Raw genomic sequence first — 27,680 nt, 5'->3', positions numbered from 1 at the left:
TGCTGATGCTCTGCATTACAAGTACAGTGTACTTTGTACACACGTGAAGATTTTGAAAATTAATTCTCACAAAAGTTCAGGAAATACAGCAGTATAACAACACATCTTCAATAGTATCCACCATAATCCAAAGTTACCCACAAAGTTACATACAACCCGACAGAAGCCAAACTGTTCTCAGATAATCAACAGTCAATGTATCAATCAAAATAACTTAATAATACAAACAATATAACGATAATCTAATCAGTTCAACATTAAATATGAGATATGAGAAGTCTTCTCGTTGTTTAGTTACTCTACTTTCCCACTTTATCAGATGGCATTTGACACAGATATACAGCAAGAGCACAGGGCCACATGGTATCCTCATCTCACCACACGATTGGGCCTCAACAGTGGCAACCCACAAAATCTCATTCATCAGCGCAGTGGAATTGTGAAAAAATGAGGAAATGACGGCCGCAAACACTCCAAAAGGTGTTTTAATCAGAACCCTGGCTGCTTTCAATGATGATAGTGTCCATGGATGAAATGAAATGAGAAACGGATCCGGCGTCCCTGCGCTCTAGTCCTCGCTGATTGCGCTGGAGGATTTCGCGCCCTGTAATCAGGTGAGGCTGATGTGTTGCACTACACTACACTAATGTAGCAGAGACCTCATTACAACCTCATCACAACCAAGTCCCATACTCAGACGGCTCCATCACAATAGCCACAGGCACAGGCCTCCGCGCCGCACCACGCCGGGGCGGGCGCAGAATACAACGCTCTGAATCATCATTTAAACAGCAATGATAATCATACACACCATAACAGGTGTGATTGTACGTAAGCTCACACACATACTGCAGACACACACAGGCCTATCTGTCTGCGTATCAATCTTGAGAGGAAATGGCTCCTTTAGTTAGACCTGTAGTGGTAGAGTATATTTCAGCGGTGATGGTGGCTCGAGAACATTTCCTATCAGACGGATGGTGGCTGAAGTGCGCAGCAAATCAAAGCGGCCGTGGTCTCTGCACAGGCCAATTAAGGTGGGAATGTGCTTTCTCATGGCCTTAAAAGGTGGAGGTGTTTAATAGCCAGGCCGGCCGTGCCCTCCTAGTGACGCAACGCCTTCAGCGTTGCTACTAGTCAGGTCAAGAGCAATGCAAGTACTTTCTGAGCTCCCGAAAAATCGGGAACTCCTCCCACTTTGTCGGCAAGCAAACAACCCTTAGCAAACCAAGGAAGGTTGGTCAACCATGCCGTTTTGGAAACGTTAATTGTTATGCTCTTGGTCAGACCGAGTCTCGAAGAGATTTGAAAGTCGATGATAATCAGGCTAGGTGTTTAGTGGTGGAATTGGCACCATTTACACAAGTGAGTGAAACGATTAGCCTCTCAGTCTTGGCAAACTCACCGTGGGGACAAAGTTCAATGTATGTGTATGTATAACAAAGTTAAACAATCAGTATGTATAGTAAACATAGTCCTGTTCATATCTCAATGACCCTTTGTGTTCGTACAATACAGTATATACAATATTACCTGTTTTGGGGTCCACGGAAAAGTATGGCTGTCCCGAAAGGATGCTATACACCACCCGAGCACTGTTTCCATATGTGGGGTCATCCGCATCTGTTGCCACCACTTGAACCACCGATGTGCCTGGAACGGAGGGGGGGTGGGGAGAGAGAGAGAAAGAAACGATTGCTTGAGGGCAGGGCTGGACTGGCCATCTGGCATACTGGGCATTTCCCGGTGGACCCTGCACCCTTGTGGGCCCCACACCCTCGTGGGCCCCTATTTTCAGAAATGTAAAAAAACCCCTCTTTTTTTACATTTCTGTAAATAGGGGCCCACGAGGGTGCGTGCCCACCCGGTGAGTCAGTTCTGTGCCGCTAATTACGAGGGGCCCCTTTAAAGGGCTATGCCACTATTTTGGGGCTTAATACAGTTAAAATCGTTGGCCAGGGTTTATAAAGGAGGTAAAGTGTATTATTTTTCATGTAAGCCGTTGTCTTGCTTTAAGCCAAGTTAAAAGAGGGAGCATGTCGCTAAGCTAGTGAAAGTCAATGCATCCGTGTAGCATGCTACATGCTACAGTGATCCATTGACTTTCACTAGCTTAGCGACATGCTCCCTCTTTTAACTTGTCTTAAAGCAAGACAACGCTTAACCCCTTAGCGCAGCGCTATGGCTCTCTGTAATGTCATAGCAATGTTGTTATGATGTAGGTAAGCATTTTCAGCAAGTAAATAGGGTCTCCGGCGACCCCATCTGCATTAAGAGGCTACCATGAAAAATAAGACACTTTACCACCTTTATAAACCTCAGCCAACGATTTTAACTCTATTAAGCCCCAAAACAGTGGCATACCCCTTTAAGCCAAAAGTGACCGGGCCCTTTTGCTTACCGAGTCCCGCCCTGCTTGACTGGAACAACGCTATCCAAAACCCCCTGAACTTGAAAGACACCGCTTCAGCCCATGAACGTCTGTCAGCCATTTGATCACATTTGAAGTCGCCGGCGTATATTTAGGCAATCGATCTCAGCTGTCAATATAACAATACCCACCAGGCACCATATACACCAAGATGTCGTGGGCCAAATTTCATAGCTCTTTGTAATTACGGCAGCCAATGCGACCACTTCAAACAGAGTGCTGCTGTACACTGTGTCTGGTGCCTATTTGGACTGTGGAAAAAACGCTCCCTTAGCTTAATGCAGGTTTGAGACTAAAAATATGCACCCCAAAAGTGTGGTTACAGTCTATACGTATAGGACATTTTTTTACCACCAATTACTTCCATCAGGCCAGTGAAAGAAAGCTTTGCCTGTAAGTGTCCTCATGTGTACGTTGTGCATGCATGTGTGCTTACATGTGCATGTGCGCATAAATGCATATGTGTGTGTGTGTGTGTGTGTGTGTGTGTGTGTGTGTGTGTGTGTGTGTGTGTGTGTGTGTGTGTGTGTGTGCCTGTGCGTGTGTGTGTGTGTGCGCGCGCCTGTGTGTGTGTGCCTGTGTGTGTGTGTGTGTGTGTGTGTGTGTGTGTGTGTGTGTGTGTGTGTGTGTGTGTGTGTGTGTGTGTGTGTGTGTGTGTGTGTGTGTGTGTGTGTGCGCGCGTGTGCGTGTGCGTATGCGTATGTCTGTGTTTACACCCAGTCGTGGTGGCAGATGTCCTGTTTTCCATGGCTGTCCTGATTGCCTGCATGTGTTTCCTCAGTCCTTGGAGAGGCACACACATAACCGCAAGAGACTGGGGATATTTTACACACACACAGCTCAAAAAATTCTGCCACCTTCAAGTGTGTTCGTATAGAAATCACAATACTGCGCCACTCAGCATACGTACTGTCAACATAAATTTAATATTGGACTGGTTGGGAATTTTCAGTGCAAAGGACTCTGGGGAGGTTTTTTTTCCAGCCTCAGTGTTTCTGATGCCTTGTTCGCTAAATACTCTGCATGCCTGTTGCTCAATTCTTCTACTGCCGGCCACTTTCAGTGGCATAACAAGTGGAGTTCCAAAACAGCATGCTGTGCCTGTGTGAGCACTGCTTTTTTCCCCTCCTCCCGTTGTACTGTAGCTCTTTCTTCTGCGGCCAGAACTGTAAAATCTCGCAAAATGTGGTCAAGAGATTGGAATATTTCCTAAGGCGTCAAAAAAAAAAAACGAAATCAGAACATGAAATACAAGAATATGAGAAAAAAAGAGTTCTCTCAGTACTGAGGCATGCAGAGAAGCTGAACACTGGCACTGCTACTACATGTATTTTTCAGACAGATCTCCTATAAGCGGATAAACGCCTGATGGAAACTGCCAGACCTTCACTTTTCACTTGAGGCCGATTTATGGAGCAGCGCAGACCACAGGGCTTGACCGAAAAGTTTGGCAAATGGTATTATTGTTTAACTGGTACCCTGTCGTATGAGGCTAAATACAGATATTTGGTAGGGAGCCCTCCCATATTGTGGTTGATCCTGAAGGTCGACCACTACTGGAGGGAGAAATGGCACAAAACCACAATGTGGATAACTCAACATAATGACTACTAACATAAATAAACAGTGGACAGGGTGAGACACGTTGGTTAGAGATTTCTTTTTTGACTGTGCGGATATGGATTTTGTACTGACATCAAAGTTAATTGAGAGGGAAAACTGCAATAATCAAGTTTTTCTTCAGCAGGCTATTGGCTTAGACGGATATGGCACATTAACACAAAGGTCTACGTACAAACAAACGAGGCCTCACTTTCTAATTACCAAATTAAATTAATCATTTTCTTGTTAATCAAATCCATTCATCACTCCTTGGCCGCTAATGATTTTAAATGGATCTATAAAGACATGCCTGTCCAGAGAGGTCAGATGCTTTCACAGGGGCTAATGGTGGTGTTTAAAGATTGCAGGAGATTTGAGGAGGCATGGACATAAATTGCACGTGTAATACAGGCCAGCCAGCCTAGCCTGTAGCACGTCTGCTGTCGACGAGGTGCCATTCGACCCCGCAAATAAATCAGCTCATTGTCTTCTCCGGCACGGGTGGGTGACAGCCCTTAGGCCTCTTAACATAGTGATCCCTGACAGGACCGATTTCTCGACCGCACCGAATGCTTTGTTTGTGTCCTATTTCACAGGGTGTGGGGGCATGGGGTTGGGGTGGGTGACAGGTTTATCCACATGCTCACCAACTGGGGACATCTCCGGCACTCTGGCGGTGTACGGTCCATTGGGGAACCGGGGCTCGTTGTCATTTATGTCCTGGACCTTGATGACGAACTCCGACTCGGGTTCGACAGGGGTGCTGGAGTGGTAGTCCAGGGCCTGAGCCCGCAGCGTGTAGTAAGCCTGCTCCTCGCGGTCCAGGCGCTTGATGGCGTGAATGTCTCCCGTGTTCTCGTCGATGGTGAAAATGGACGAGGCACCCTCGCCCATCAGTATGTACTTCACCTGGCCCTCTCCTTTATCCACGTCGGAATGCAGCTGTGTGAGAGAGGAAAGAAACTGTCAGGTACTGTATATCAGACGGCACAGTAGTTGCAGGTTTGGCATCATCTCTGACTGAAATCCAATTTACAGTTCATGAAATCTGCCAAAAATGGATCAGAGACCAAAATGTGTAAACATGATCACAAGTAGTGTAGGCCTACTTGCCATAGGCTCGCCATGGACAAGTACATTAACTGCTCTGCTTAATACACGTATTTGTATATTAACATTGGCACCACTGAGCACTGAGTTATGGGCTGTAAATGATTTTTTATTTTCATCAGCGTGCTTGCTAGGGCTGCTCAATATTATATAGAAAATGTATGTAGACAATAGCACACTAATGAAATGTAAAATAGTGCAATGTACTATACGTATTGCAACTCATAGTGCAACTGTGGTAAATGGGACATGTCTATGAGCTACATTTTCATGCTCCACATATAAATGCATGTGACGTCTAGTAGGACCCCTATTACGGTACCCTTAATGCAGTGTATATAGTTTTGCTTGTTCAAGCACACAGCACTGCCAAGCAAGAACGTCATAAAGGAGCACACTGTTTTGTTGCTCCTCCTCAAGTGTTTAGCTTGAGTGCTTACTTACTATTCTCTCTTCATTTTCTTTTAAAGCTTTTTAGTGTGTTTGTCTACAGGTAAACATCTTTGTCAATATGCCTGCAGAGTAAGCCCACTAAATGTGAAAATGTCTTGTTACAACAATTTGGTTAAGAGCTTACTGCTTATTATAATCAACAACGATGAAATTATTAATTTAGCAGCTATTAAGACACTACCGGTTTTAGCATCTGGCTGGTTGTGTACCTGTCAATGAGTCAGTCACACTGGGGCGTTTGCAATTGTGCTCATTAAAATAGCTTAAATTAAATTTAAATTAATATTATATTATTGTTGGGATAATACATGAACTTGTTTAGTTTTCAAATGTGCACTCAACAGTTTTATTTTTGATATTCCCATTTAATGGTGTAATCTTCATCAACTATTTTTTGTAATATGAATCAAAAATATATAGTATGACTGCAACTACGAGTATAGAATCTTGTTATTAAATAATAATTAGTCATGTGGTTCTTTTATGACTTAACCTGATTTCTTATTCATTGCTTCTGTTCCACAGAGAGAAATACACCACTCTGCTGACAAGCTCATTCTGAAATGAATTTGATCAAAACCTGAAAACCATATTACCAGTATTACCAATAATACAGTGAAAACCATAATTCTATGCAGCTGAAGACAGCCACCACAGCTGTGCATTAAAATAAAATGATTTTATAATGCAAAATGTTGTGTGTAATTACTACATTACCTGTATTCATCTCTGTTAATAATGCCATTTTGCTCAGACCAACACCATAAGAGCGAATCTAGCTATATGTATTTCATATTGATTTAAAATCTGATGAATTTTTACGGTCACCTCAAGAACAAAAAACATAGCCCTAAATAATGGTGAACTTGATGACTTTCATTTGTGTGGAGTACATTGTTGTATTAGTCTAGAGCCTTAACGCTATCGTCATATCCAGATTTATTCCAATAACGATAACTCTAATGATATAAACATTTACCTTATACAGCTAAGGCTCAAAGAAATGGCTGAAAGACACATCTTATTACCTGCTAATGCACTGGCAGCAAAGCTTTCAATTCAGGGGTGAATTTCTCAAAACCAAAGTTGCTTACTACATTAGCTACTTCGTTGTTTTCAATGCATTTTCCCATTGGCAACTACCGAAGTTGCTAACAGGCTAACAACTTCCCTTTTGAGAAAATCACCCCAGTATTGTAAGAGTGTGAGTGACCAATATCTTCTCCCACCAACTACAAAGGTACACTATACAATAACAGCCACTAAAGAGAAGTACAGTCTTCAAATAACCTTCAAATTGATCGGGGGAAAATCTAAATGTTCTCAGAGTAACCCTAAAAGTTGGTCCAAATGCTGTCCAAAGACAAATGCTGAGGCACTCAAGGTTGCAAATTTTTTTAAAAACTTTTTTATTTGGCTACAATGCCTACGTGTTTCGACCTTTATGGCCTTCTTCAGGGCGTATCAAGAGCAGGTTTACGCCCTGAAGAAGGCCATAAGGGCCGAAACGCGTAATTTCAACCTTGCGTGCCTCAGCATTTGTCTTTGGACAGCATTTGGACCAACTTTGAGAGCCCCTACACTGAAGAGCACCAAGGAAAAAGGTGAAGACCCAGAAGCACTCCAATTACCTGCTTGTTTGTAACCCTAAAAGTACTCCTAACCTACAAGTTCTGGGAAGATCCCCAGAGTTTCTTAGAGAACCGTTTAGGGCTTCTTCTACATTAGCAATCAAAGAGTTACTTAAAGAACCTTTGGATTTCCTGAGTTCTCTGAGAATCCTTAAAAAGCACCTCAGGGCTCTTCTGAGAACCAATTTGTCACATATGGTTCTTCAGAGAACTTGTAGATTCGTCTGAGAACTTTCAGAGGTTTCCTCCACAGTGGCAAACAGAAGCTTCTCCTGAGAACTTTTAATTATTACAGTGTGAAGAGGAATGGCTTTGTTGCCAACCAGTGGAGGCAGGTTGTGTGTAGAGACAAACAGTCTGAGGAACTGAATGAAAAGTCGATTAAGTGGGAGGCGGATTGTTTGTTGCTCTCTTCGGAAACCGCCAGCGCGGGTGCCTCGTTGGCTCCACTCATTTGCTTGAGAAATCACTTGGAGAGTTTAATAATGGGCCGCAGTTCTATGAACATCATTACACATCTCACAATGGGGCATGTTGCTGAATAGAAACTGTTGCATGACAGAAATACTAATGGGTACAATCGATAACTTCAGATCATTATTTACATCATTACATCAACTAATAACATCGTCTATGACAATGTGAGCAAGGCCCTGAAGAAAACTGCACCATTAGAGTTCCTTCATTCATCCCCTAACACTCACACGGGCAACATGCAAAGAAATCACGATATGGTTACCATTATAAATTGAGGTGCCCAAAATATCCTGCCTTGAAAACATGTCTCAAAAACTGGCATGTTCACTGACTGTCAAAGGGTCTCTAACTGCATTAAGCACTAAAGTGTCATTGTGACAAGCTGTCAAAGCCGTCTTGCTGCGGTTCACCAGGTCAGGGCCATAGGCCGTCACACTCCGTCCATTGTTTGAGCAAACACCTACAGAACAGTAGCGAGGCAAAGAACACGCTTGTCCTTCTGAAAGATCCAGTAAAGTCAAAGGAATACTTAATACGCAAAAGAATGAATATGTCACTGCGCATGCGCACGCATACACACACACACGCACACACACACATGAATGCATGCACAGACATATAACACACACACACACACACACACACACACACACACACACACACACACACACACACACACACACACACACACACACACACACACACACACACACACACACACACACACACACACACACACACACACAGGCAAGCACGTACACATTCACACATACATGCCTAACAGAGAGTGAGTCATGATGTTTCATTCAGTTTACAGAGTGCTAAAAGTCTTATAGCATGCCTGAATAATGCACTTATTCAATCACACATTGGGGGTGATGGGTGCTGAGTGTGGTGTATGGACTCTTTTGAAACAGATTCAGCCCTAACTTCACATTGCATGGGTTCCTAATACTGACGTCAGGAGGGCAATTTACATTTTCTATGATACAGTGTGGCAGTAACAACAACAGAAATTTGTCACAGAATATGAATAATAATACAGTAACAAATTGTTTATTTTAACTGCAGTAAACTACTGTATTATGCAAACAATTTGCTACGGTGGGTTACTGTATTATGGCATTACTGTACTTTCCTGTAAATTCCCTGTGTGTATGACTACGGTATAGGTCAAGGTGTTTCTGAGCCAGACCCTGAACCCTAGCATACTCTACTGCACCAGATGTGCTGCTTGGTGGTGCCTTGACTGGCAGTCCTTTGCCATTCGCCTGGAAATGGGAGAGAGGAAATTCCTGGTACAGCACTTTGGGTGCTGGAGTTGCTGACTGTGCGTATATATAAAGCACTTCATAAATGCAACCCATTTGTCAAATGTTGACCAAGATGTAATAGGCTAGAGCCAAATGCTATGATATTTCCAACCAGGAAAAACCAGGTGCAGAGCTACCTTGACTTTGGGATAATCCATGTTGCTTATCCAACAACATTGTAGACTTGCTTAGTAATGGAAAGTGGTTTGAACATAACATAATGTGTAATATTTCACTCTATCCAAGAACATAAACCCAGATAACCAGACTGTGCATAAGCAAAATCTCTGGCCAGATATGTATTGATGTAAAGTTCATCATTTCGAGTCAAAAAAAGCATACATGCACAATTAAAGGCATGCGTCTGAGTGGAACAAAACCCTGTTTAGTTGAACATAATTTCACATTAATACTTAAAACCCATCACTATCTGTTTCCTTTGGTCAGTGTACTCCTCCTGACAGCTCAGCAACCATCAGGTCAAAATTAAAATGAAAAAAAAAATCAGTTTAGTTTCCGTATGTCAGTAATGTCTAATCAATAGCAAAATCAAATAGTTGGATTGATGTGTCTAAATAGAGTACGGCAGCAGTTTAACATGCCAATAAGATAGAGCGTTGCATGTTTTACTTGGTCAAAGACTGTGTGGTGTGGAGGGCAAGACAGGCACGTTAGGTACTGTAAGTAGATCCGCCTACACAATCTGTGCTTCCCATTGTGAAATGCATGCATGGAACTTGCTGAGAAGGTCAGACGATGGACACGCAGTGGGAATGGTGTTGAATACAAATGGCTCAAAATTTATTTAAATTTTAATTAGCATATTAAGCTATGCGAGTAATAGCCAGGCAGTGTTATGCCGCAGAACTGTTAAATATTTAAATTTATTTGAATTACTGATACAAGTAGTTCATATACTGTATATATACAGTCTAATTTGGCAGAAATTTAAATGCAGATAAAATGTGATTCTTTTATGTCTTATGGTAATTATTTATTTAAAATAACTATCTTTGGTAATTGATATTTCAGTGCTGAATACCAAAAAGCCATTATGGAATTCTGCCATTGCATGAATATAGCCACATAGATCATGAGGGCGAAGCCTTGGCCTACAACATAAATCTCTTCACTCAGCTAAGCAAGATAGTTGGTGTGGTTACCTTCATAACACTGTTGTGTAGTGTTTTCAATTTCCTGAAGCAACTTTGTTAACAAACCATTCATATCAGGGGGCCTATACTACAAAGCTGGTTCAGGAGTAAACCAGGTTAAGTTAAGAGGTAAATCATCTAATAGAAGAGCCCTTTCTTAAGAAAATGAGGACTCCAGGTTCTTCTATTAGATGATTTACCTCTTAACTTAACCTGGTATAGGCCTACTCTTGATCTCCCCCAGCACTTTATAGTTTAGACATACACCTTGACAACAAACACATACGGTACCACCTTGACTAGGTCCCCTGACAAGATACAATTTTCTGAATGTAATATATAACATTGCTTCACAAAAGTGTACTATGTACAAATACTTGTGAGCTTTTGGACCAAATTTCATATGAAAACTGCCCAACTTGGCTCGCTCTTCCAATCATGATAGTCACATTGAACATTGCAAGCATCACAAACATGTCACATGTATGTGGTGACAGCTATCTCTGGACCCACCTTGACTAACAAATGTCCTGCGGCAAACACTGTATAGATTTATAGTACATGGACAACATTATCATATTCGCCCCTGCAGCGACACACTGACACCCAGCTGAGCCTTATTGATGCTCCAGTTCTGTCCAAAAGGCTCACTATATCACTGCATAATGTACTGCAGCACTGCAGCCTATATTGTGGAAGAGTGAACATTTTGAATTTGTCGTAAACATAACGTTCAAAAATGCAATCTACACAAGAGTGGAAACAAACATCTCCAAGTAGTATCGTGTAACCTAAATGTAAATCACACATTCCAACCTGGCATGGCCATCTTAAGTCAGCAGGTGAGCTCTTGATGGTAGCACTGAATAGGCTCACCCCTACTACCAACTTGTACTGCTGATACGCACTAGTTATATATTCTTTATTCATGTGTGCTGGCTTGTATAACACACTGTAAAGGGCAGATACTGTAGGAGGGAAACATAAAACACTTCATTGAATTACTCATTTTTGGCCTTGGATTTCTAGACTGTACATACTGGAATGAATGTTGGTTTTGACACATATCGGTTTTGAACACTGTTTGTATACCGTACACTGAACACCAACCTCTTTGGATGGAAATTGGGTAGGTAGAGATTTCAGTAACGGACAACTAAACCACCAATGTCCATTTTTATTTTCAATAATAGTATTCTGTATTATACACCATAAGCACCATATACATTTTTAGAAAGTTAGCTGAACACCTTTAGTAAAGCCTGGACCATTGTCACCAGCAGGTGCAGCACAAAATTGGAGAAAATAAGAGAGGGAGGCATGCCAGACAGCCAGTGCAAAGCAGTTGCCAGGTCAATATATACAGGAGAAGGCTGCATTTGTACATGGCCTTACAAAGTATTAACTGTTTTCATTTTTTAAATCATTTATACAAGGCCTAGATCATAAAGCAAAAGTTCTATGATCATACTATTATTTGTTCATTACATTACATTACAAAATCATTTCATTACATTACATTACATTGCACTTAGCTGGTGCTTTCATTTATTCAAAGCGACTTACGTCTATTATTTTACAGGGTGGTTACAGTCCCTGGAGCAATGTGGGGTTAGGTGCCTTGCTCAAGGGCACTTCAGCCATGGATGGAGATTTAGGGAGAGGTCAGGGGGGATTCGAACCTGCAACTCCTAGATTGAAAGACCAACTCTCTAACCACGGCAACACAATGACTTAAAGTACAAATGTCTAGTTAAAAAAAACTTGACAGGTTAGTTATATTTTAAAGCTCAAGTAATTTCTCATTTTAGATGTGCCTTTTGTAACCTTCAGCTACAGCTAGGCTTGAACACATTTCCTTTTTTCCGCCTTTGTGGAAGCTTTGTATATAATTTGCGGTTGTCCTTTTACAGAAGGTATATGTTAGTGTACTCATTCCAATGGAACGGCAGCTGAAATAGGTCAGAACTAATATATACATCCAGTCACACATTTATTTACCTCCTACGCCAGCAAAAACCTATTTAAATGTAATGGTCAGGTGTTGCCATGCAGCATAACTGCCAACATGTAGAATTGCCTCCTGACAGTAGTCATGTTTAGAGTGGGATTAGATTACATCGGAATTCATGAATAGCAATGGCATTCTACGCTGCAGCCTTGTCTTGTACAACACAATATATCACCACTGAGTAAGTGTAGCCTTTCAAGTATCATTCCCGGTGCCCCACTTTGTAGGATACTCACAAAGCCATGTTTATGTCTGTCAGTTTACTTATGTTTTCTGCACAGTGGGGCTTACGTGCTGATGTTTGCACACATTTGTCAAAAAGCATCTTTCATTGTTGAAGCAGTCCACTTCCAGTCTTTGAGAAAAGCCACTATACTGTTGATAAATTGTTGATGTAAGATAAAGTATGTCATGAAAAAAAAACGTTCACAAAACCTCACATTGGAGGTGAACCGCATAGCAATTCGAGATGCAAAGAGGCAATGGATACAGCCGCAGTGACACAGATGGAATATTGTAAGTGCATTTCAGATATGTTGGACTATATTTTCAGAGATTATATGACATCTGCAGTGAGCAAAAGGGGAGGGAGAGGAGGGGTTATTTGGATGCTACTCTTTGTCAATACTTTGATTTTCTGTTCATATGCCTCAGTCCGTCTGGCTCAAAGGCTTTGTATAATGACATTTTCTTGGGCCTCAAGCACTATAAACAAGATGCCATGCCTCCTCCTGTCTATAAACCATCTTGGTGGCTACTTTCTGGAACAGAGGTGTTTCGATCCTGAAAGCCACATTTGCTTCTTCTATTTAGCAAACTACATCTAACCACATAGAAAAAAACAACAACATAAAATTAGCATTCTATATGCATGGTCTCCATTGTGCAGCCAAAGGCATTTTCACACACAAAAAACCCTTCTTTGTTTTGCGTTCCCGAGAGGGGAAATTCTTTTTGACTAGTTACAAGCCTGTGCCTAATAATGTTCCTGCACAGTGTTGAAATTTCCAAAGGAGAAAAAAGAATCTTTTGCCCCCGGACCAGTAATTCCCCATTACACCATGACCAATCCAGGTCTTTCACAGTCTTCAGTTGCCCGTATTTTTTTTACGGATGCAAGTTCTTAGTGAAGAGAGAGAGAGAGAGAGAGAGAGAGAGAGAGAGAGAGAGAGAGAGAGAGAGAGAGAGAGAGAGAGAGAGAGAGAGAGAGCTTTTGTGGGGAGCAAATAAAAGGAAGGACTGCAAAGAGGTGAGTGGGAAGCAGAGGTAAGGTGCCTTAGGAAGGGAGAAGAAAAGGGGGATTTTGTGGAAGTCTTGTTCCTGTTCACTGGTCAAAGAGCTGCTGAATTCTAGTGCTCATTTTCAGTTGGTGGCTACAGTAATCCTCCCCAGAGCAGCCCAAAATCATGCAGCTGTCCCCAATTAGGCATCAAACACCAGCATTACCTTATTCATCATCCAAAAGGAGGGGTTATTCTAAACACGATTATTAGGTGCATTACAAGTCTCTGCTGCTCTGCTCCCTGAGTATTGACAAGTGCTTTAAAGGGACACTGTGCAGGAAATGGTCAAAAAGGGTACTGCAACTATGCTGCTCATTGAAACTGGGCTGTCTATTGCCAAATTTGATCTTTACATGAAAGTTTACTTAGTAATTAAGAAATATTTTCTAGTATGGTCCAAGTAGAGTCATTTTTGCAGCTAAAAATGGCTATTATTGGAAATTCAAAATGGCAGACCATGGAGAACATCCCCCTTTTCATGTATGAAAAGTGCAAATTTTCCAGTCACACTGAATACTTAGAATTTTACGGTGGTGGTAAGTATTCATGAAAAAGGTAACTTTAGTGAATGGGCAGCATGAATTCTGGAAATAAACAACTAAAAATCTCACACAGTGTCCCTTTAAAGGGGCCTTTTACACTATTAAAAGGCATGTGTGTCGGTGAGTGTGGAGGACCATATTTGTTTGTGTTAATGTGCTTGTGTGAATCACACACTGCCATAACTGTCCTGCATGACAGGCCCCTCCTAACAGCTTTGCCTTCGCCTGCCGCTCCTCTCTGTGTGAACACCGGCGGCGGCTCCCCGAGCACCGGAGAGGAGAGGAGAGGAGAGGAGAGGAGAGGAGGGGAGAGGAGAGGAGATTAGAGGAGAGGAGAGAAGAGGAGAGAAGAGGAGAGGGAGAGGGGAGGGGAGGAGTGGGGAGGAGAGGAGAGGAGAGGAGAGGAGAGCGGGAAAAGCAAACAGAGGCTAACACGGAGATCAAGGGAGAAACAGAGGACGGCAATAGGAGAGACAGAGCTGAGCTGAGCTGAGATGAGAGGAGAGGAGAGGAGCGGAGAGAGAGAAGATGATGAGCAGATGACAGAGCAAAGTGACAGTGGAGACAAAAAACGGTGTGTGTGTGTGTGTGTGTGTGTGTGTGTGTGTGTGTGTGTGTGTGTGTGTGTGTGTGTGTGTGAGAGAGAGAGAGAGAGAGAGAGAGAGAGAGAGAGAGAGAGAGAGAGAGAGAGAGAGAGAGAGAGAGAGAGACTAAAAGGCCCAGAGAGAAAGAGAACAGAGAAAGGTGGGGGAGAGAACAATGAGGAGAGAGAGAGGTGGAGAGGAGGTATAGTGGATGAGGCAGAAAGGTGGAAGAGGCGGATGTGAGGCTTAAAAGGGGAAAGAAAAGGAGAATGGAGAATACACGGAGGATTGTACAAGAGGGATAGTGAGAATCTGGTGGGAAGCTACTGTAGGGAGCGGGGAGGAACAACACTGAAAGTCTCCTGTACTCCAGCCTTTTCTCTGGCACAAGGCAGCTCACCGCAGCCAGAGATGAGATTTTCCTCCCCCTTTTCCTGAGTCTAAATCACCGAGCGTCCAGTTGGCGAGGAAACTCACACATCCTCTGCCCATCAGGCCGGCCATTTCTTTCTTTTTTGTTTTAGCTGAGTCACATCTGTCTAATCTCTCTTTGGAAGCGGCACATTTGTTGTTGGTTACAACTAGAGCTTTTAAGCTAATTATTTCGGCCACCAAATTCCACTGTTGTGACAGCATGTTACATTTGCGTCTGGAATCATGCTAACGAGGATGTAATATTTGAGCAGATCATGTTGATGAACTGCAGGGTGATCTAAATACAGAACTGAATTAAGGACAAATTAGTGCGGCCCACTGCTAAAGGACTCCACTGCTAATATGTGGCAGCGGTACAACAGGCATCACACTGTATATCCGCACCCCCCGGTACTGTTGCCCGGCTCCCCCTGCCAATGTATTACTCTGCAATAAAGAGAGATAAATGAAGACTGTCATTACAAGCCCGTCATCTGTCTCTGGCAAGCACTGAGGCCCCATTACACTCCCAGATTACCAACACTGTCTGTTTTCCACGCCGCTAATTTGGTGTTCATCTGTCGCTTTTCCTCCTCTGCTGTCCTGCTAGAGTGCCCTTAATATGATGTCCTCTCCCCTCCGAACAGCGTCTGATGACAAATATGGAGCTGCCAGCTCCGCCAAAAGGCATCAATCGCCTCATTCAGCAGCCTGAGCCTCAACAAATGGCTTTCAATTTACAATTGACTTTGCTCTGGCAAATAGCTGAGGTGAGTGTCATTTCTTGAGTGGCTGGCGTGTCTCAGTGTTCGTGCACTACTTTGGGTGTTGTGCAGTTTATTTGCATAAAAAGGATGTGACCACAAATGACCCCTTTTAAAATTCCTCAGTTCTGCCTGCTTCTCACAACTGGGTGGGCTATGCAACACTTATTCAACTTGTGAAGTGCGGGTCTTTTTTTATAAAGCGCCCGCGCGAAGTAAATTACTGGTAAATGCTTATAGGAAACATTCACACAAGCGGTCTTTCACACACGGTAATCATGTCAGCCTGGCATACGGATAGCCCCATTAAACCGGTGAATACAGCAAAAGGCTCTCATAATGATATAACTTGTCAAGACTTTTTTTTTATAGAAATGAAGGATAGTACTCTAGGCCTACACCTTAATACACAATGAAGATGGCTCACAAATATGGCTCCCACCAAACATGGACAAATACAATGAACTAGGCCCTTTAGAATACTGACGGGTGTTCGATTGAATTTGAATAGACGACTTCAACGTTCAGAGGTAAAATATTCTTGTCTAATTATCGCTGAAGACATATAATATATAATGACTGCTGTCAATGACAACAGGCTTTTTGCTTCTGTCATAATGGTTGGAAAACAGTCAGTTATTTAGCAGCTGGACATGTTGCTATGCAACACTTAAACATTCTGTTTCCACATTTAAATGTTTTTCTCAGTGATGGCCATGCAGCGGCAACAAAATCATTCAAGTATTATTTTTGGAAGTTTCCAACTGTCATTTTTTAAGTATCTGAACAGTGGCATATTGCAGATATATCAGCGGCATACTATTCAGCAATCTGGTGGTCATTTTCACAGTTGAAAAGCTTCCTCTGTTTTCTGCAGGTGTTCTACATCACTTCATTGGGACTTATACAACCTTATAGAACTACATTGTATATTGTATCTTATAAACCACTGATGACATCATATGCGTCATACGTCCCAAGTACAACACCATTCAGAGCTGATTTTTTCTTCTTTCCTCTGCAAAAGGGAGCTCCTCAGGCCTTGAGTAACTGCCAGGCTTTGTACACGGTAGAGCCAGAGAGAGTAGAGAGAGAGAGGTTCCATTGGCCCATTGTTTCCGGGTTCTATTATTGCAAGGGGGAGGGGGGTGAAATCCCCCTTTAGGCAGACCTAGGCAGACCTAAGGACTGTTCTATTCAATGCTAGGAGTATTATGACACGTCCCTTTAGGCAGACCGGAACCTGGTCACGTTAGGTGCCCATAGCAACCTATTACAATGGCATCTCTCTATATACTTAAAGAATCTCTGGTAGAGCAGCCTATTGTGCCTCGAAATGAATTGCTCAGGTCCTGAGTAGCTGCCATGCTTTCAATATGGCAGAGCCATGCCTATTGTGTCTATTGTGGTCTAAGGATCGAAACATGGGCGGTGAACGCTTCACTTATGGTGGTACAGTATAGTGAAATGGCATGTGACATGACGAATGCAATCTAGCGTGTCATCATCACTGTCATAACACAGTTGCAGTGCCTCTGATTGGAATTCAAAGCTAAGATCCTCCACTGAGCCAGCAGCTGGGCAAAGAACACCGCGAAAGGGGAGAGCAAAATCATTTCTGACAGTTTTGAATTGGACAGCCTCATTTTCACGGCCTTGCTCTCTCTACTCTACTCTCTCCAGCTCCACCAGCCGCAGCTGCAAACAATAAGCATATGGTCTTGGAGGAGATGTGTCAACTGCCGTTTGAAAGATAAAGTATTGAGACTGACCACATGTGACACAGTCATGTGTAACTTCAAAAACGCAGCGCTCCAGAGCCCCTGGACTAGGGAAGCCACCGTGTAAACGCTCAGGAAATAAGAATTAAAAAGCAGCTGTGGCGGGCCGCCGGGCCGACTTTCCTTGAGCTGAGCACTAGAGCGCTTCAGAGGATAGTCAGTCAGCATGGGGCCCCGGCCCCGCAAGCAAACGGGGAACACACTCACCTCATGGGTATGTATGGAGAGAGCACAACCATGCACACACAGCAGCACTCACAACCAGCATGACCCTGTGACACATAAAAGACTTGCATGAACTTTTTTCTTCCTCTATTCGCATGTTTACCCATGAATGGCTGCCCAAGCAAGACATTCAAAGTTGGCATTCACAATTCGTACTTGAAACAAAAGCACACCCATATATGGTAATACTGCACGAGCCAGCCCAAGTCTATACAAGATCTCTACTCTTACCAAAATCTCGTGGGTGATATTCCTTTAAAAAGTTAAGCCTCCTCCTCCGAGTATGGCTGTGGAGGGGTTCTTGGCTGTGATACCCAAGGACAAGTGTCATATCCAGGGCATGTGTTGACGTACAGTTTCATGGGAGAGCTCAGGTGTGCCTGCAGCCTTGCTTGTCATCGTCCCGAGGTCTCTGGTATCACCTTAACAATCAGAACTGCCAGAGCAATTAAAATCCAACAGACAGGCCCCATGATGTCGCAACAAAAGGGGTCCGAACCCACATCCAGAGAATCTCTGTGTCATTTGTATGCTACAGCTCCTTAACCCAGGGGACTGATTACTCGGGCTTTCTGAAAGCCATCTAATGGCGTCGTCGGGCTCTATTCCTCCCTCTCTATGTAATATCCGAGGTGAATCAACACCTAAGAGAGTGCTGCTATATAAATGCAAATGCCATTGTGCCGCATTGTGCTGCGGATCCATTCAGGGGAAATCTATACCTCCGTCCATCCGCAGGCAGACACCAGCGAGGAATCCCCCCCCCTCTTTCACGCTCCCACCCCCTCCATTCATGTCATTAAATCCAGAGGTGTCAGCTCCTATCATCCTCCCAACAAAAACGGGTGGCTACCAGCTTCCATCAAAGAGACCTGCTCATGCTGCCAAGGGACCTGATTCCTCTGCAAGGGACCCTATTCATTCCCTGCAATTCAAAGTGTCTCAGTGGGTGGTCAGGTGGAGAGAGAGGGGGGAATATTTTTCTTTCTCCAGGATAGAAAAAAAATGTACTGTTTATGACTACATATATTGTGTGCCCCCCCCCCCTGTCTTTGTCTCCGTCTCTCTCTCTCTCTGTTTCCGTGTGAGTGTGAGAGAGTGTGCCCGCCCCGCACGCATGTGCATGTGTGCTCCTGAAACAAGGAGCAAGTAAGTTTATTTGAGTATGTCTTTGAAACTCAGTTTGGTATGTGTGCGTGTGTGAGTGTGTCTATGTGTGTGTCTATGTGTTGCACAGTGCAGCCCATAGGTGTGACTGAGGTTGCCACTGGCCTCTGGGGCCCCTGATTGCCAACCTGATGGCTTTCATCTGCGCTGCCGACAAACGGTCATAGCAGTGTTGCATGCAGCATGCCTGGGAAGCAGATGAGAAAGCCGAGCGAGCCCTCTCCTCCCTGCGTTGCATTTCATTAAGGAACACATGTTCGAAATGACTCCAAAGAGGATTTGGGGTGGGTAGGGGTGGGGGTGAAGGGACGCAGGTTTACAGAGTGGAGTGGAGTGGTGGTGGTGGAGGAGGAGGAGGAGGAGGAGGATGGTGAGGAGGAGGAGGAGGAGGAGGAGGAGGGTTTGCTTGTTGATCCCCAACATGAAAAGACTGCTTCCTGCTCCACTACTTCATTTTGTTTAATTCGGCTGCTGCGAATCATTGATGTGGTGGTGGGAGGAGGAGAAGGAGTGGAGTGGAGACTAGCACATGTTTAATCTCCCGACTGGCTGACGAAGGGTTTCCAGTGGCCAGGCCGGGGGAGGCTCCTCCTCACTGCCAAATGCTGTGAAGGGAGGGAGGGAAGGGAAGGAGAGAAACAGAGGGAAACAGAGAGACAGACGGAAGGAGGGAAGGAAGTAAGGAGAGAGAGAGACCAGGGAGGGAAGGCAAGACAGGATGAGAGAGGAAGAGAGAGGGGGGGAGGAAGGAAGGATAAAGAACGGAAGGGAAGGAAGCAGAGAGAGAGAGAGAGAGGGAGGAAGGGAGGGGGGAGGGAAGGAGGGAGAGAAAGAAGTAGAAGGGAAGGGAGAGAGGTGGGCGTGCCAGGCCTGGTGCTCATTAGGAGTGTGTTTTGTGGTGTTGGTGGTGGGAGGGGACGGTGGGTGGTGGTGGTGGTGGTGGGTGGAGTGCGTGGACGTGGAGGTGGGTGCGGATGGAGGGCGGTGCGGGGTAAGAGGGACGAATGTGGTTGGTATAGAGAGGAGGAGGGGGTTGAAGTGCAAGTTGGTTTTGGCAGCCCAGAAAAGAGAAATGCAAATGCAAACAGACCACTGCTGAAGCAAGATTCCCCGATGCTCCCGTGCAGGCATCCACCATCAAAGACTCGCCTCCAATTAAGGCAGAACTCAAAGGCCCACGCTGCCCCCTCGCCGCATGCCGCGCGCACACCCGCGCCGAATATGATCGGACACCGCGCACCCAGGGATTCCTCAACTTGCGGGCCCGCGTGGGATGCCCAAGTTGAGGAATCGTTTTGACGGACATATACAGTACACTGGAGGAGATATTTATTCATGCGCAACAGCCACTAGAGATGAAGTACACACTGCATGCTCCTCCACGCTTCCTTTCTTGCATCCGCAAGGAGTGATTGTCCCTTTGACAGTACACAGATAAGCATGAAAATGCAACCATTAGGCCCAATGGCCGGCCACTGCATACTATCCGGCACTGAAACGAGCATGTAAGTGAACGTGCTTTCAGTGAAGACACCATAGTCATGGGCAATAATTGTTGATATTACCAAAACCCTCCTTCGAGACATGTGCATGCATTATTCATTCTTTCCTCTCGTTCGTATCCACTCCCATCCACTGGGCTTTAATTCTGTTGCTTACATTCATATTCATCAGTTCCCAAAACACTTGTTATTGGACACAGAACAGCTGCAAAGTGCCAGTGTCAGCCTTTGGGGGAAAATGGCAGGATGTCGCCTGGTCATCACCCAAGGACCATTGTTTAACACAAATCGCAAATGCAAGGACCCTTTTGTGACCTACTAAAATACATTATGAAACATGCAAATGGTTGAAGTATGCTAACACATTCCCTTCTGTCAGTAAATATCAGGAGCTCCGGGATAGAACAGAATGTCTGTAATAACACTGTAGGTTTAAATGTAAAAGGGTACTATGTTTATGGTAAAGGGATTTTAAAGTCCTTCCGGTCAGATGCCAATAGAACTGGGGCCTCGTGTCAAACTGCCAGGACACGACAGCCCTTTGCCCACTCACTCCTATAGTCTCAAAAACGCCAGCCAATAGCGTGGCCTTAATGCTAGACTGCCTTTGGTATTCCAAACAACACTCTGACTCATCGCAGCCTCCCAATGTTCCACAGAGGACAGAATCATCACAAATTTCAACACAAGCCACTCCTTGCTCCTCCCTCCCCACTCCAACGTAAAAAAAGAGAGGGAAAAAACTTGAGCTGACAACAAGGCTATTCAGCCTTTAATTTGTCCTCACGAAATTACTTCCATTCTACACAGGGCATTCAGACAATGTTAAGGTCACTGGGGACAAAACTGTAAAAAAATAAATAAAGAGAGGTGTTTGTCTGAGCTTTAGCCTGGGCCTGTCCAAAGTATAGAGTGAGAATAAAAATATATGCTCTGAGAAGGGTGAGAATAACTTTCTGAAAATGATTTCTGTTTTGGTGCTTACGGGTATGTTTTGTATGGAGTACCTCTTTGCAAGCCACAAGTGACAGTTATGATCGGTTTGAGTAAAATGACTTTTGTGCTGTTGTTTGGTTAGTTACTGTTTGAAGATAAAAGGAAGGACAGCACTGGAAACAAGCTCAGGCAAAACCCCCCGTCTGACAGTGAGTGTTAATAATCAAGGCTTAGTGAGAAACTAATTGCACCTTGTTTCCTTGTATGTTTTTCATGCCTCCTGGCTCCCCGAGGTAAACATTTGTCGTGTTCAGTATGCTACTATCATTTGTTAGGTCTAGTTGGATCTAGCTCAACATCCTCTTTCCGCAGATCACACTGAGAGTCACATCACTTTCACAGAGACACAGAGAGAGAAAAAGAGAGCTGTAGGTTGGAATGTCCAAGAGATGGTACATTATCAGAAAGCACCCCAAAACGAGTCTATAGGAGCTACCAATTATATAGCAGGTTCATCTGTAAGCTGTCACATCCAGCATGTTACATCAAGACAAATCTCCTCACTGGAGTGATTCATTATTAATGACCTCTCCTTGTTCTATAATTAAACAGGAACAGGACCCGGACACAGAACAGAAACTTGGTCTAGACTGCTGGAGTGCGAAAAAGATCAAAGAGCACTGCAGAGACCACAAAGAACCCTGAGCTTCTGAGATGGTCAAGGAACACGCTGTTTCTTGACCACGCGATGGGGTGGACTTTAAAGTGGGGACAAGGAGGAGATACTCGAACCGATCTGATACTTCTCTCATGTTATTCTCAGAGGAACATGTATGGAGAGCAGGCTGCTCAGTAGTGCACTGCACCCTGCTTTAAGAATGGGAAATAAATGACTAGCGGCCGCGATGTGAGCTTAAAGTCCATCCATCGCTAAAAATGTCAAGAAATGTCTTCATCTTTTTTTGTAAGAGAATATAGTAAAAGGAGGGGAGTGGGGATGGGGAATAATAATAAAAAAAAAACAATGAAGTGACAATATCTTGGAGACAGAATGGAGTTTTTGCAGTTTCTAGATGGCATGCTTTCAAGCAATGTTGGAGACAGAGAGTATAGGCTGGCCCCTGTCAGTCTGTGATGTCAATTAAAATGTGAGGGCTGGAGTGACTACTGGTCACGGGAGCTGTGTGTGTGTGTGTGTGAGAGAGAGCATGATGAAAACCTCTCAGGGGACACACAGAGGTTCTGTGCTGTTCTCCTCCCTGTCTCCCTGGATGCTCCGAGCATGCAGTCCACAGCCATCAGATCCATATCAAGATCAAACAACTTCACAGACTACTTTTTATTAAACTGACATATTCATCTGCTGGTATTGTGCACCGGCGTGCTCTGGGAGAGTGTTAATTACATTTTAAAGATGAAGGAGAGCTTTGAAGAGTCAAACTGTCTTGACTGGGAGATGACACATTTTGCCTGTGAATTTACAATATGCACATGCTAATAGCAGATGAACCTCTTTGATATGTAAGGGAAGTGGTAATGTGTGCAACTTCTCAAGCATATCATAGACTGCCTCACAAGGGGAGGTCTTTTCAAATGGCTAGGGCTCTCGAGTAATTTACGGATGACTTTATTCCGCTCTTAATATGAGTTGCCTGTTTTATATGACAGGAGTTATCTTCATTATACAATAAGCTGTTCAAATAACTGAAATAAAAGGTGTTGAGAAGTTCAAACAAAACTTCAAAGTGAGGATGCTTTTGGGTGTTTAACAATGCACAACTCTATTAAAGGATAACTTCAGCCAATTTTCGACATGCTCACACCACATGCTCACACTACCCTGGACTTGTCAGTACCTGAGATTTTTTTTCCCCCTTCAGCCTTTTCCGAGATCCTGGTCATTGTAATGGGGAAAAGCGTTTGTTTAAAGTGAAAAAGTGAAGTGAAAGCCCATTGGGAAACTCCAACTCCCATTGTCATTGTGACACAGCACTCCACAGCACACAAGTGAACACTGCACACAACGAAATTGCATTTATGCCTCACCCGTGCAAGGGGGCAGCCCTCAGTGGCGCCCCATGGGGAGCAGTGCGGTGGGACGGTACCATGCTCAGGGTACCTCAGTCATGGAGGAGGATGGGAGAGAGCACTGGTTGATTACTCCCCCCACCAACCTGGCGGGTCGGGAGTCGAACCGGCAACCTCTGGGATGCAAGTCTGACGCCCTAACCGCTCACCCATGACTGTTTACATTTCAAAAAGACATCTTGATTCATTCCCAATAACATCCAAAAGGTTATGCAATATCAGCAGACAACTAGCAAACAGCGATACCTTTTGGAATAATATTTGGAGTAGGCCTATGTTAAGAACGTTTTAATGTAAACCAAGTCTGCACCCATTAGAATTGCTCAGATCTCGGAAAGGGCTGAGTCGGAAAATGCAACTTCACCGGGTACGGACAAGTCAAGGGCAGCGTGAGCAATACAACAGCATATTGAAATTGGCAGAAGTTATCCTTTAAGCTTTTCTGCTTTTATTAAGCAGACACATGACATATTAAACATACCTGCATTTCAGCCTCTTACCACAGTTGCTATTGACTAACAAAGAGAAGTTTTTGAGACGGCCTGTTCCACTTTCAAAAGACAACTGACTTTTAATACCCCTGGAGCGTCCCAAAATAGCTCTGCCCCAGAGACCATGGCCAAGTGACAGATGTAGCCAAAACACCAGGGCAGTGTTCCCCCACAATGCAACACAGTCCCATCTCATCACCTGCCAAAACTCCAGAGCCCTTTCAGCTACGCAGGCCAATATGCCAGGAAGGTGCGCTCGAAAGGCCAATGTCAAAGTACCAAGCGCGTACGTCACTGGGAATCACCTTAAACCTCTGCAGTGCAACACCACCTGAGCTAAATTTAATTCTGTTTTCCAAGCTTGGCACTGAAAGCAAGCAAACAACAAGACAAAGGACGGATCCTCCGCAGCAAGGCTCCAGGTTAGCATATGCACTGGTGCCAGCCTGTCAAACATCTGTATTTTTTTTCCACAACACACTTTGCCCTACCTTGCCAACGTAGAGCGGCTCGTCGCCTGTGAACTCCTCCAGGACAAAGAATTGATTCCACACCCAGCTGCGCTTCTGCCTGTGGGCCAGCACTCCGGCACGGGCCCTGTGGGACTGGCGAGGGACCCGCGGGAGAGGAATGGAGTTCAGAGTCATCCCATAGCATCCCAGCTCCCACTGGGCCACCAGCAGCAGCAGCAGGGCCTGGCTGATCACACTCCACATAAGAGGGCTGTCTGGCTTCATTTGGACAGCGGACGCCAGGCAAAAAAAGGGGGAAAAAAACAAAAAAACAAATGAAGCTCAATAAAAAAAGAGGAAAAAATTAGCCTGAGGCAAAAAAAAAAGGAGGCGCGCTGCTTGGGACACGTTTGTAAGTGTCCAAGACACTCAGCACATGTCTTGTTCCAGATTTGACGGCGGCTTTCTCTGTGTCTCTCAGAAAGTTGCAGTCAGGATTCAAATGGTGGTGCTGATTGGTCCCCACAGCATCCAGCTTGAAAAATGTACACACACCTGTCTCACAGCTGCTATGTCCTCACCTGGAGAAAAAAAAAGACAGAGAAGGAAATGGTAGGTGATGGCCCACAAGAGCACAGTGGTAAGACTATGGACATTTTGTCAACAAGTATTTGTTGTGACATGTTTCAGAGTATTCTGAGGCCTTCGTGCAGGGTTCAGCAATAGCCAATTCTCAGGGAGTCCTCTGCGAATGGAGTGTGATACAATGCCCCTCTCTGAGGCTTCAAAACATGGACACAAGAGGTACTCTAGAGAGCACAGTGCCCTGCTGAAGAAAGGCATCTCGGCCTTGGGAGCGAGGGAGAAAGGTGTGTGTGTGTTTGTGTATGTGCGTGTGCGTGTGCGTGCGTGTGAGTGTGCATGTGCGTGTGTGTGTGTGTGTGTGCGTGCGTGCGTGCGTGCGTGTGTGTGTGTGTGTGCGTGCGTGCACACATGCTTGTGTGTATGAGCCTTCGGGGGAGAGGGGGTGCTGTGGAGTGACAGACCATTTCAAACACACATGATGGTAATCACATTAACTGTAAAATAGCAGCACTCTTAGAATACACTGCTATTACCCACATGCAAAGTTCATGTCTGAATAAAGGGTGTGTTGTGGAGAGATTTTTATATTGGCAGTCGTGCTGAGCTGCGACGGGGAGCAGTGAGGAGAAGCTGCGCCAGGGTGCCAAGTATCATTAATAATAAATGAAACAAAAGCAACCGCAAAAATCAATTGCCAATACTGCATTTAGATTGACTCAGTCAAAAATGTCTTCCTTAACACAATAATGCAATCGACTCAGACACCTTGAATGACATCGAGCTGCAAATAAGCCATATATCAAATTTACCTTGCCATTGTCAAAATGATAAAGAAAAAAATCTAACATAACATCAAACTATACCCCCCCAAAAAGTGCTGAAAACAAGGACGTGGCACGGTGTTCTAACAGCAGTGTACAACTGCCTTTCAAGGCAATATAACCTTGGGTAACGCAAGAAATGTTCCACTTGCAAAATCCTCCTAAGGGGTCCCAAGAGGACCTGACTGCATGGAAACCTTTTAGGTGTTTCAAGCAGCCTTCTTAAGTCAAACACTTACAGTCTGGGGAAAAAAAGAGAAGTTCAAACATGATTCCGGGCAGAGTAATACAGGTTCTCTCAGGGGAAATCTGCCCTTCCTACAGTTCAGAAAGAAGTAGTGCAGGACTCAAACTCGCATGGCTTATTTTGATTCAGGAGTGAATTGTCACAGAAATCTCTTCCCTTTTCTCCAAAAGAAAAAGAAAAAAAAAACATTTTTTAAAAAAAAGTCCACTATTTTTGAAGGCGTATCCAGAACATCAGTTCTTTCTGCCATAGGCACTTGGTTTACACAAGCAAAGTAACCCCATTTATAGGTTTATAATGACCAGTGCATAGACCAGTGTGTTGAGCTTTGCCTGTGTGTGTCATGATGCATGGGTTGATAAGGGGTATAGAGCTCAGAGGAATAGAAATTCACCCACTCCACAGATAAGATCCTGACATGATAAATGAAATCGGGCTGAGCCTGAACAAGCGTGCGTTTTTTTTTTCTTCTTCTTCTATTACCCACACTATCAAAGCATCTGGAGGGAGAATCTACACACAATCAGGGTGTCTAGGCATGGTGAGAGGTAATTCCCTGCATTCTGCCAGGACTACTTAATGCTGGTCACGTGGTGTGGCCACCAACTTTGTTCCACACTACTGCAGCATAGAAAGGAGAGAGAGAGCGAGAGAGAGAGAGAGAGTGTGAGTGAGTGAGTGAGTGAGTGAGTGAGTGAGTGAGTGAGTGAGTGAGTGAGAGAGAGAGAGAGAGAGAGAGAGAGAGAGAGAGAGAGAGAGAGAGAGAGAGAGAGAGAGAGAGAGAGAGAGAGAGAGAGAGAGAGAGTGTGAGTGAGTGAGAGAGAGACTGCAGGCCGGTTCTACCACAGCGACAGAGCCAAGCGAGGCTACCTCATAGGGAAGGAGATGTCTGATCTGAACCCTCCTAATCTCTTTTATAAGCCTCACTTATAGGGGAATTACCAGTGCTTAGCAGCTGATTACATCTCGAGCCTTTTAAACACCTTCCACAAATTTGGCCAATATTTGAAAATGACAGAGGGATATGAAGGAAGATTTAGTACCCGCCGAGAAAGGCTTTGAGTCAGCTGCGGATCTTTATCACGGCCATTGTAACCCCAGCTTATCCCCCCAAAGAGATGTTTACATTCTGCATGCTCAAAGTGAGCCTCACTTATTCATAGAGAGGGGTGGACTACCGTTTGACGAACAGGACCGCAACCAGCCTCATATCCATAGGCACGTTTATCAGCAGAGACACACAGCCGTGATGGAAGGCCTGAATTTTTCAAGAGAGGGGGAGGGAGAGAGAGAGAGAGAGAGAGAGAGAGAGAGAGAGAAAGAGAGAGAGAGAGAGAGAGAGAAGGGCCTGGCTGAATGTGTGAGGCTGTTGAAACGAACAAGTGTGGCACAGGCTGACAACATTTTCAAAGGGAGTAAAAATATAAAAAAACAAAGGATTCACTAATTCGATTTACTATTCATGTCTGCAACGCCCATCTCCTCATGCTCAGTGGCAGCGGGGGCTACAGTCCATTTGGCCTCTCCTGCGTCTTGGCCTCTCCCTCCTCCCGCGTCCCTCTCTCCCTTGTCTCTTCCGTCATGTTTAGCCCTGGGTGAATCTGTTCGCTGTCGGG

General features: G+C 44.4%; 1 protein-coding gene across 1 annotated transcript in view; it reads right to left on the bottom strand.

Annotated features, from left to right (window-relative positions):
• cdh7a (cadherin 7a) overlaps positions 1-27,680 on the bottom strand; it is a 64,369-nt gene that overhangs the window by 34,400 nt on the left and 2,289 nt on the right. The window contains exons 2-4 of the mRNA XM_063219039.1: positions 24,451-24,992; positions 4,681-4,975; positions 1,534-1,653 (exon numbers count right to left, since the gene is read on the bottom strand). Coding sequence (XP_063075109.1) covers positions 1,534-1,653; positions 4,681-4,975; positions 24,451-24,696 — 661 coding nt within the window. The 5' untranslated portion in view covers positions 24,697-24,992. The remainder of the gene's footprint in view (positions 1-1,533; positions 1,654-4,680; positions 4,976-24,450; positions 24,993-27,680) is intronic.

Source organism: Engraulis encrasicolus, chromosome 16 (genome assembly GCF_034702125.1).
Source record: "Engraulis encrasicolus isolate BLACKSEA-1 chromosome 16, IST_EnEncr_1.0, whole genome shotgun sequence".
In the NCBI taxonomy this organism is placed as follows: Eukaryota; Metazoa; Chordata; class Actinopteri; order Clupeiformes; family Engraulidae; genus Engraulis; species Engraulis encrasicolus.
Note: the sequence above shows the minus strand (reverse complement) of the source record. Positions and strands in the feature narration are given on the sequence as shown.